Source organism: Amia ocellicauda, chromosome 5 (assembly GCF_036373705.1).
Source record: "Amia ocellicauda isolate fAmiCal2 chromosome 5, fAmiCal2.hap1, whole genome shotgun sequence".
Classification (NCBI taxonomy): domain Eukaryota; kingdom Metazoa; phylum Chordata; class Actinopteri; order Amiiformes; family Amiidae; genus Amia; species Amia ocellicauda.
The window spans coordinates 27,978,384-27,990,542 of record NC_089854.1 but is presented as its reverse complement, the minus strand read 5'-3'; the positions used below and the strand labels follow the sequence as shown (position 1 = coordinate 27,990,542).

The following is a 12,159-nucleotide window of genomic DNA, read 5'->3' as shown; positions in this document are numbered from 1 at the left end:
CAGATGGAATCAATTTTTTCTTTCTACATCTACAGCCTTAATATAACTTGTCTTGGACTTCAGACGTTATATCTCCCACAATAAATGAATGAATTCAAGAACCCCAGGGGTCGCTTAAAGACACATTTTGTATTTACATTCAAATCAGTGTTACAGTTCTGATGCTATAAGGAAGAAAAAAATCCCACATGTGTGTGATTACTACAGTGTAAAGTATAGCTTTGCAATGCTTTCAATCAGCATTTTTGACTAAGAGATTTTCTTCACACATGGTAGTACTAGGATATTTATTGTGAAATGTTGTGCTTTCTGTGTAGATTTTCAGCAAGTTACCAGAGAGCTGTTCAAGTTGCAACTTGATGAGGCAGGGCTGGGTCATGGCTTGACACAATCTGCAGCAAATGATCTTACAAGCCTTTTAGAACCTGCTGCACATCAACAGGTACGTACTGTGATCGCAGCTGGAAGTCTGTTATTTATAGCTAAGTATTCATTATTTTTTTCACATAGAAACTGAAATGGATGTTTGGAAGACGTGCTGTTCAATCCAAATTAGCTTATGCAGTGCTTGTACACGAATTGGCAGGGAGGGTGAAGTAGAAACTCGTCTACGTACAGAATATTTGATGCTTTTTGCTAGATCAAGTGCATCTGATTGTAAGCAAAGATATGAAAGCACTGAGCAAACCTAATCATGTAGTATGAAATCATCAGATCGGAACTGATCAAAAGGCAAATTAAAGGCTGCGTGCTTTGCTTGTGTCTCACATCTTGTTTCAAGAAGAATTTGCAAAGCATTCTCTTCCTCATGTACCAGCTATGAAGTCAGTGAAATGGTTTTATTTCTGAACTGCTGATGTTTTTGTAACCAGGTTTCTGCATCCAATTCTGAGGATCTGGGTGAAATGGAAGGACTGAGAAAGGACCATATTGGGGCTTTAAGGGAGGTGAAGCGACTGCAGGTAAATGTGCTCTTAGACTTGTACGTAAAGTAGAGGATCCACTCTATAGTATCTGCACACCTGCTGTTATCTGTTATGCATAAATATAATTCACTTAAAAGTTTATGAAGTGAGCATTTCCATTTGTGCTATTGAGGTCATCTTAACAGTGTCTTCTGTAACTATTTGTACGAAAAATAATATTCATTTTGATAATACTGGCGTGTTGAACTGGACTGAAAATGATTCACCGTTATTTAGTTCACAATGTGCAGTGCTGGACCTGAGAAGACATTTCAAAAGATCTTACATAAATTGTTATTCCACACATCAGGAACATTTTTTGTATATTCGTTGTGGAGTAGTCGGTATGATGGTGGTAGGCCGTGCATCGTTATCGCTGGTGTCTGGACATAGTGGCAGCCAGAGCTCCGAGAGACTTTAAGCTAGTGCATCAAGTGTAAGATTTCCACAATGAACCACAAACAGTGAAGAAAACTTTTGTATGAAGATTTATTCAATTGTATGTAAGATACAACACCAAGAGCTTATAATATAGCTGTTAGCATACTGTGAAAATGTCCAGTTTTTTTAAGTAGCTAAGTATTATATTCAGAATATCAGCAACCTTGTCATTATCCTATTTAAAGTATTAACCTATACATGTATACATAGTATTACCTATACATTTAAAAGTATTGAAACCAAGGATTGGTTTGAGAACCCTTTATAAAATCCTTTAAATTAATGATATTTTTTTATTTATGCATTTTTATTTTTTATTATTAAAAGGATCAGTTGACAGAATCAGAAAGACGACGCCTTCAGATGCAAGAAGAGCTGAAGAAAGTGAAACAGGTAACATTATTTTTGAATTTGGAGTGTTTTCTGTTGACGGACAAATCCACAGCATGAGTGACATCAGTGCCCATTGCTACTAACAGTAACACCACAAGAGGGAGCTCTGTTTGCATGCGTTGTCATGAAGTTCAGGTCTCCTGTGTCATGGGACAACACACTACACTGCACTACAACCACTGACAGTCTGTCATGCTCAGAGGGACTCATTTAAAATGAATGCAGCAACACAAACCTTATCCAGAAGCAGAGCAATGCATCAGAAGCTGAAATAATCCTTAAAGTGCTGAAGGCTAAAGTTGAAACCTTGACCATGCTTTTGTTTTTACTGCATACTAGTGCATATGAAGAGAATAAACAGAAACACACACATATATATATATATATATATATATATATATATATATATATATATATATATATACGTATATACGTATATACGTATATACATATATACGTATATATATATACATATATATACATATATACGTATATACATATATATATATATATATATCTGTATATGCAATATAACCCCTGAGTAACTAGATTTAATATATTTGGTTTAAAAAATATATCAAGCTCATGCTAAGAGTTTTCATGTTTTCATGATCAGAATATCTTAACATAAATATAATAATAATATATTTCCTTCTCGTGTCTTGGAATTCCAGTTTCAGGAAATTACACTTGAAACCTTATGCCACAGCTTGTGTGCTCAGGCTATTTCTGACAGTTTGCTCTACTTCTGATTAAAATCATCCATCTTGGCAAATTACATATAATAAAGAAGACACCCTGCGGCACATTTGCCCAAAACAGTGTAGATTACAACAGAACATTAACAATTATGTTTAGAATTGTTTATGTGACCTAATTTGTCTTGGGCTTATAAATAACTGGTACTTCTGGTATTTCCAGTTATGGAGTCTTCCTTTTCCCTAAAAATGCTGTGGGTTTCCTGGTTTCTTCATATTTTGCATTTAATCAGAAGAGTTCTTGATTTGATGCGTGTGATAAGACATTGTTCGGCAATAAGTCTTTAAGAGTGTGGTCGGTGATTACTAAGTAAGCAAAACAGAAAATACTTTATTACATTAGTAAAAAAACAACGTATTATTCAGTTTTAATATCTGACTTAATGGTTTTGAAATTGGTATAAATGTATGATTGAGCATAATGCACTCTTGTTTTGTATTATTAAAAATGTAATATTCAAAAGTGTATTTATTTTTCTTTATCCAGAGAAGAAGTTTTTACACTATTAACAAAAATAAAGTACAATTATGTTCCTGCTGTGTCATAAGAATATGAGGAATTTTACAAATGCTTTGGAAGAGTCATCAGTTTAATTACTGTGCTTTTTTCAGCAGTGGCAATTTAAAAATTTTAAAGCCAATTTTAAATACGAAATCATATTTGTTTTTACTAAATTTTGTACAAAAGAGCATACGGATATATGTCAAACAGCAGCTTTTCAAATATAAAATAACACACAGTTAATTATGTATTACTTAAATTTAACACAGAAGAAAGCTATTATGAGTTGCATTAAAAAAAAAAAGAATCCCTTTAGAATTTAATACAGACAGCACTCCTGTCAAACATGTTGAAGTTTCTAGCAGAATTATGCATTGAAAAGAATTTAAAAATTCACGTTCTCTTATCCCTTAAAGGGTCTATTACATGAATATATATATGTAAACTAACTACCTTATTTCCATATAAGTATTAAGATTATGTGTACTTTGAGTGCTATATCATGTCCTTGAGCTCCTCTTTTAATGATAAAGAATTTTTAAAGCAGTCTCCTTCAGCTGCTTTACAAGTCGATGCAAGGTGTCTGTGTGATGTCACTCTCGGGAGGCCGCTCACTCCCACAGCCCAGAAACAACTCTTAACTGGATGCGACCGAGACTTCCTCATGCATTGGCTCTATTTATATTAATTAATCATTAAAGGCTGATCTCCAGCCAGCAATAAAACAATTGGACAGTAGACTGGTAAGTGTTAATACTGTTTTTGTTTAAATAGAAAATACTGCTTAGTAAGCCTTTAATGACACAAATGTCCTGTATAGGTTGTTCAGATGGCGATTAAAAACTCTGTACTAGGTAACATATGCCTGTTCACACCTATGGATTACCTATAGATAATCTTCCTCCTCCTCCTCCTCCTCCAGTACTGTGCAGTACTGTGTTTGACCGTCTGAGGTCTCTGTGTCCTACAGATCCTACAAGTCATCCGGTTACAAAATATCAGGCTTTTAATCAAACTGGCTGGTCAGCAAGGCATCAAAGGTTTTTTGTACCGATGCCCAAAGGGCTAAAGATTAGTCTTTCTCAGAAGTGAATTAAAAGCTTCGAGTACTGTGGGATACAAGCACAGGGGGCTTTGGAGCACTGGGGTTGGTGATAAGCTGTACAGAAATTATACAGACTGATTGTTATTGTAGAAAAAATAAATAAATGGAAACAAAAATAAACAACGAAACAAAACAACAAAAGCACCGTGCGGGAAGATGGCTGTTTTGTGCAGCACTTTATCTTCGTGTCCCAATATGGTGGTGAAGAGCTCCCCTGTCATGTGCTTTCCTTTATTTTTTTCATACTGTATGCATAGTAAATGGTATTAGGTTTTGCAAGAGAGAAATACTTGTGTGGGTGTTGATGCTGTGAAGTGATCCAACCCCCCAGGCTGATTTGAAGTGTAGATCTCTTCAGATGGGATTGCATTATCATGTCATTGAAATGATGGATCAAGGCCTCAGTTCTTGGTCGCTTCCATGATTAAATTCTTAGGCAGAGGAGTAGGGCTGAATGAAAGCTGTGCTTCCAAGGGCTTGTTCCACAGGGGAAGTGATTGGATGTGTGTCTGCACCTCTTGAAGGCTAGGTACATAAAGCATGGATAGGGGGTTCATTTTGGGAATCCCACTCCCCCTTTTTCTTGGCTCATGACATTCTCGCTACACAACCTCTCTGTACAGCTCATTCACCAAACTTACATCTTGAATATTTTTCACAAAGTGTTCACTGTACTCTGTATGTCTTTTGTCTTGTTTTCTGTCCTCAGAATCATGTAGTTAACATAAAACGTATTTCTTTCCTGACTATCACTATACTAATAGATATCAAGATTATACATAGTCCCATTCATTCAGAGTGGCATTCAGTTATGACGCTGCTAAAATAGATTTTAAGTTAGAAAATGAAGTACTCTTCTCTTGAGGTTCACTGTGATGAACAGAGGTGGGGAAATTGCAATTCACCTGCTACAGTTTCACAGGAGCAACAGCAAAAATAAAGGTATACAGGAACCTGTGTCAGTAACACTTCATTCGATGTGCTGAAAAACTGTTGAAAAGAAAACATTCTAGGCTGTTCCTATGAGATCGAAACAATAAGATATTCAAGATGAGTTTTCATTTTCCTAGCTGACCTGGTTGAATGCTAGGTCAAAGGAGAGGTGGTGAATTTTGAGTTTGTGTCTGTCGGATATGTATTTATTCAAAGGGCTTACATAACATCTCTTGTTCCTTCTGCTGAGAATCCCAGTGTGTATCATTGAGCTGTAATTGCATAGATATGGATACAAATGGAAAGTATGTCCATAGTCCTAATGTTTCAATATAACGCTGATGCTATTGGTAGGAAAAGTTATAATCTACATACAAAACTAATAACTTTGTGTGTCTTTTTTTGTTTGTTTTACACTCTTACACCAGTTTACTTTTCAGCAGTTGTTTAATGTTGGCTAAGAATTCATTTTATAGCTCCATTGAAGTATATTATCTAACTTGTACATTACAAGGATGGTGCTACAGTTAAAATATACCTCGATCAGCCATAACCACTGACAGGTGAAGTGAATAACACTGATAATCTCATTATCATGGCACTTGTCAGTGGGTGGGATATACAGTGAGGGAAAAAAGTATTTGATCCCCTGCTGATTTTGTACGTTTGCCCACTGACAAAGAAATGATCAGTCTATAATTTTAATGGTAGGTGTATTTTAACAGTGAGAGACAGAATAACAACAAAACAAATCCAGAAAAATGCATTTCAAAAAAGTTATACATTGATTTGCATGTTAATGAGTGAAATAAGTATTTGATCCCCTATCAATCAGCAAGATTTCTGGCTCCCAGGTGTCTTTTATACAGGTAATAAAAATATAATATAAAAGACACCTGTCCACAGAAGCAATCAATCAATCAGATTCCAAACTCTCCACCATGGCCAAGACCAAAGAGCTGTCCAAGGATGTCAGGGACAAGATTGTAGACCTACACAAGGCTGGAATGGGCTACAAGACCATCGCCAAGCAGCTTGGTGAGAAGGTGACAACAGTTGGTGCGATTATTCGCAAATGGAAGAAACACAAAATAACTGTCAGTCTCCCTCGGTCTGGGGCTCCATGCAAGATCTCACCTTGTGGAGTTTCAATGATCATGAGAACGGTGAGGAATCACCCCAGAACTACACGGGAGGATTTGTTAATGATCTCAAGGCACCAAGAAAACAATTGGTAACACACTACACCATGAAGGACTGAAATCCTGCAGCGCCCGCAAGGTCCCCCTGCTCAAGTAAGCACATGTCCAGGCCCGTCTGAAGTTTGCCAATGAACATCTGAATGATTCAGAGGAGAACTGGGTGAAAGTGTTGTGGTCAGATGAGACCAAAATCGAGCTCTTTGGCATCAACTCAACTCGCCGTGTTTGGAGGAGGAGGAGGAATGACCCCAAGAACACCATCCCCACCGTCAAACATGGAGGTGGAAACATTATGCTTTGGGGGTGTTTTTCTGCTAAGGGGACAGGACAACTGCACCGCATCAAAGGGATGATGGACGGGGCCATGTACCGTAAAATCTTGGGTGAGAACCTCCTTCCCTCAGCCAGGGCATTGAAAATGGGTCGTTGATGGGTATTCCAGCATGACAATGACCCAAAACACACAGCCAAGGCAACAAAGGAATGGCTCAAGAAGAAGCACATTAAGGTCCTGGAATGGCCTAGCCAGTCTCCAGACCTTAATCCCATAGAAAATCTGTGGAGGGAGCTGAAGGTTCGAGATGCCAAACGTCAGCCTCAAAACCGTAATGACTTGGAGAGGATCTGCAAAGAGGAGTGGGACAAAATCCCTCCTGAGATGTGTCCAAACCTGGTGGCCAACTACAAGAAACGTCTGACCTCTGTGATTGCCATCAAGGGTTTTGCCACCAAGTACTAAGTCGAAGGGGTCAAATACTTATTTCCCTCATTAACATGCAAATCAATTTATAACTTTTTTGAAATTCGTTTTTTTTTTTTTTTTTTTTTGTTATTCTGTCTCTCATTGTTAAAATACACCTACAATTAAAATTATAGACTGATCATTTCTTTGTCAGTGGGAAAACGTACAAAATCAGCAGGGGATCAAATACTTTTTTCCCTCACTGTATTAGGCAGCAAGTGAGCATTTTGTCCTCAAAGTTGATGTGTTAGTAGCAGGAAAAATGGGCAAGCGTAAGGATCTGAGCGACTTTGACAAGGGCCAAATTGTGATGGCTAGACGACTGGGTCAGAGCATCTCCAAAACTGCAGGTCTTGTGGGGTGTTCCCGGTCTGCAGTGGTCAGTACCTATCAAAAGTGGTCCAAGGATGGAAAAGCGGTGAACCGGCGACAGGGTCATGGGCAGCCAAGGCTCATTGATGCACGTGGGGAGCGAAGGCTGGCCCGTGTGGTCCGATCCAACAGATGAGCTACTGTAGCTGAAATTGCTGAAAAAGTTAATGCTGGTTCTGATAGAAAGGTGTCAGAACACACAGTACATCGCAGTTTGTTGCGTATGGGGCTGCGTAGCCGCAGACCAGTCAGTGCGCCCATGCTGACCCCTGTCCACTGCCGAAAGCACCTACAATGGGCACGTGAGCATCAGAACTGGACCACGGAGCAATGGAAGAAGGTGGCCTGGTCTGATGAATCACGAGTTTAAGGTGTTGACTTGGCCTCCAAATTCCCCAGATCTCAATCCAATCGAGCATCTGTGGGATGTGCTGGTCCGATCCATGGAGGCCCCACCTCGCAACTTACAGGACTTAAAGGATCTGCTGCTAACGTCTTGGTGCCAGATACCACAGCACACCTTCAGAGGTCTAGTGGAGTCCATGCCTCGACGGGTCAGGGCTGTTTTGGTGCAAAAGGGGGACCTACACAATATTAGGCAGGTGGTCATAATGTTATGGCTGATCGGTGTATATTTTACAGTGTCATCAGTATAATGGGGTTCATTGTTTATATGTATGTTACATGTTACGAGCACGATGGGTCGAATGGCCTCCTCTCGTTTGTAAACTTTCTTATGACGCAATCCCTCTCTGAATTCAGTAGAGTGTATAAATACCCCATACTGGGAGACCGATCTTTTGGTGTAGCGGGTTTGTCGCTCTGCTGCGTGGGGCTGTGTGGAGTAGTAGCAAGGAGACAGCAAGGTTCGAATACAAGGGGGGGCTCCGACCTGCAAACGCTACATCAAGATAACAGTATCTGATGACAGTTTCATTAATGGATAAGAACCTGCTCCAAAACCAGATACAAGCTTTTTTGTTTTAGAAATTTCAGAAGGTGGCACAGATGGCTTTTTATTTGTATTTTATTTTATTTTTTTCGTTCTTTCATTGTGACAGTCACGTTGATTTCAAAATCCAGAGTGCTTCAGCTCGACATTAGCCAGTTGTGAATTACTGTCCCTGCGGTAAATCACAATACAATCTGGTAAATGCTGGCCTGTCTCTCTCTTCCTTTTCAAGAAATGCAAAGCGGGTACAGTGTGACCTGTCAATGCAAATGTGATGTCTCCATGCATCTCAGTAGCCAAATTTGAAGTGGTTTGGGGTATTGCTTTGATGTTCCCGTAGCAGATAGAAGACCTTGCTAATTAATACATCAAAGTACAGAGTCTTTACAAGGTTGAAAATTGGCTCTTGGAATCAGGAACACATTTAACATGAGCTAAAAATTAAAAGGAACATTTGAAAAGAAAATGAAAAGTATTTTTCACATATTAAGTTAATTTCTTACAGCAATTGTCCCTGTGTCCTTTGGTGTCATTCTTCCAACCTGATGAGGGGAATGAATGTGTTCACTTGAAAAGTTACAGGGGCACTATAGTGGAGAAAGCATTAAAAAAAACTTGACATAACACAAGAAAGGGATTTTAAAAATGTTATTATTGTTGGTTTATATAGAAAAGGGACCTGCACACAGGGCTGTGGAATTGGAACTGGAATTACTTTGTTTAAACATGAGACTGGATAATAAGTGACATTTTTTCTCAAGGTCGTTGTGATATGACATCCCATTTTCAGTAGCTCACTCCTGTGCTGCTGAGCTGGCTACTCCTGTCACAGCTATGAACTTCTATTGTACCATACTGTGTTCTGTTTGTTATACAATATGACAAGAGGGAGGGAGAGAGAGAAAAAATAAACTAAAAACAACTACCAGTGCAGTAGAGTGTGTCTAAGGATGTTTTAATCCACAACAATCTTTTTCTATTCATTCTGGAGTCTAAACCGGGCTCCTTTGGCTAGCACACCCCGGTTTCCTTGATTTTTCATGGTACACTTTTCATTGGAGTGACAGGCAGACAGAGAGCTTCATCAACATCAAAAGCATTCAAGCTATTAAGCTTATTACACAAGCCAAATGAAGTCCAGTCCTTCTCAGTGTTTCGTGTGGCCTGTGAAGGGCAGGCAGAGAAATAACTCTTGCATGACTTCAGGTCTTTCAACATGTGTGAGGGGGTTTATGAAGTGAACTGCATCCGTTCTCTCTCTCTCGGAAAACCCCCCCACAAAAAACAATATGGTAGGAATTAATGTGCAAGAAGAAACATGTTCATGAGACATTAAAACTGTATGTTTCACAACACAACTTATTACAAGCACCTGGGTCTTCTCTTGCTATTGGTCTTGAATATAAAAAGATGTAACGCATTTGCCAAACTGTTGAGTACTTAACAAATTTGATTTCAGTATTCAATAGATTTATGTAGTGTAATTTACAAAGTTTTATGTAAATTGAAGTGTAATATACATTTTAAAGCATTTTAAGAAATAAGTAAAACACATATGTATTAATTTTGCAGGCCATATACAGTATTTAATCACAAACGCCGCCTTAAAGCTTTTTCCAGTTAGTATTTATCTGTACCTACCAGGTATACTGATACATATTTTTTTCCTTTGTGTGTGTGTGTTGCTTTATACACTCACCTAAAGGATTATTAGGAACACCTGTTCAATTTCTCATTAATGCAATTATCTAACCAACCAATCACATGGCAGTTGCTTCAATGCATTTAGGGGTGTGGTCCTGGTCAAGACATCTCCTGAACTCCAAACTGAATGTCTGAATGGGAAAGAAAGGTGATTTAAGCAATTTTGAGCGTGGCATGGTTGTTGGTGCCAGACGGGCCAGTCTGAGTATTTCACAATCTGCTCAGTTACTGGGATTTTCACACACAACCATTTCTAGGGTTTACAAAGAATGGTGTGAAAAGGGAAAAACATCCAGTATGCGGCAGTCCTGTGGGAGAAAATGCCTTGTTGATGCTAGAGGTCAGAGGAGAATGGGCCGACTGATTCAAGCTGATAGAAGAGCAACTTTGACTGAAATAATCACTCGTTACAACCGAGCTATGCAGCAAAGCATTTGTGAAGCCACAACATGTACAACCTTGAGGCGGATGGGCTACAACAGCAGAAGACCCCACCGGGTACCACTCATCTCCACTACAAATAGGAAAAAGAGGCTACAATTTGCACAAGCTCACCAAAATTGGACAGTTGAAGACTGGAAAAATGTTGCCTGGTCTGATGAGTCTCGATTTCTGTTGAGACATTCAGATGGTAGAGTCAGAATTTGGCGTAAACAGAATGAGAACATGGATCCATCATGCCTTGTTACCACTGTGCAGGCTGGTGGTGGTGGTGTAATGGTGTGGGGGATGTTTTCTTGGCACACTTTAGGCCCCTTAGTGCCAATTGGGCATCGTTTAAATGCCACGGCCTACCTGAGCATTGTTTCTGACCATGTCCATCCCTTTATGACCACCATGTACCCATCCTCTGATGGCTACTTCCATGTCACAAAGGTCGAATCATTTCAAATTGGTTTCTTGAACATGACAATGAGTTCACTGTACTAAACTGGCCCCCACAGTCACCAGATCTCAATCAGATGTGACAATAGACAAAAGTAATATTGCAAATAAAATAAAATGGATTGTGACCAATATGAGATGAATACATTGAGAATTCACATTCACTGCAAATATTATGCCAAGGTGGTTTCCACACTGCTCAACCAGTTATTTATATTGTGAAAGTTCACAATGCATTTTCCAAGCAGTCTTCCAGAACAGATGGATGTCTTATGTGGGTGCTGCCCATAATAGGATTGACTACAGCTCTGAAGTTGGTTTATCACCCATTCAATAACTCTCAGTGCAGTTATCTAAAAATAAGCACTTTTTGTGTGACCTACATTACTACTAGTAAAGGGAAACACATGTCAGTGGACTGAGGAATGCCTGCACAACTCTTGCCATACACAATGTTTATCCAGCCATGAGCTGGTAATGTGTCCATTCTTTAATTAACTTAGGACAAGGTATGAAAAATGCATTGTTTTTCAGTGTCTATCAGTTTTAATGAAAGTATTTCAATATATACAGGCCAGCATATTCAATTTAAAGCTAGAAAAGGTGCCATCCATTAAATTATTTGGCCATAGTATACACTTCTGTGTGTACGTATGCATTCAAACTTCAACTTCAATTTTATTCAGTTCGGAGCTGAATATTTTTCCCCAGATTGTTCAGTTTCCCCAGAGTATTTTCCCCCTTGTGGTATTTGCAGTAAATATAAATCTTCTACATGGTGTATCAAGGAAAAAAATATATATATTTGTCTCCTCCCTTTTGTGCCTGGTGCTGTGAGATATCTCTATGGTAACAGGATTTTTTAAGTGTGGTGGCAGGGCTCTGTATACATTTCCACAGAACTTTGTTTTAAATTAACTGTGAGAAGGGCAAAGAAACAACAAAGGCTGTATAAGGGGAAGCTACTGCTGAACAGAATATATTTTTAAGAAAGCAAGGTCAGAGGGTCTAGAAAAGAAAGACACAGATGATCATTCCCTTTGATCAACAGCTGCTTTCCAATCCTTTGAGACATCTGATTTTGACCTAAAGAGTCCTTCGAGCAGTTAATGAGGTTGCTTCTATGGTATCTCTGAATTAAAACTGTGATTACTGGACTAATTAGAGTCCTCTTTGTAGTAAGAAGAATTACAAAATTTCATCAT

The 12,159-nt window shown here is 38.7% G+C and overlaps 1 protein-coding gene across 5 annotated transcripts in view; it reads left to right on the top strand.

The window, feature by feature from the left end:
• stxbp4 (syntaxin binding protein 4) overlaps positions 1–12,159 on the top strand; it is a 98,489-nt gene that overhangs the window by 37,011 nt on the left and 49,319 nt on the right. For all 5 annotated transcript variants that reach the window (XR_010816816.1, XM_066704663.1, XM_066704660.1 and 2 more), the window contains exons 14-16: positions 318–442; positions 873–962; positions 1,734–1,799. Coding sequence is in view for 4 of the 5 variants with exons in the window: in XM_066704663.1 (XP_066560760.1) it covers positions 318–442; positions 873–962; positions 1,734–1,799 (281 nt within the window). In the remaining variant the exon portion in view is untranslated. The remainder of the gene's footprint in view (positions 1–317; positions 443–872; positions 963–1,733; positions 1,800–12,159) is intronic.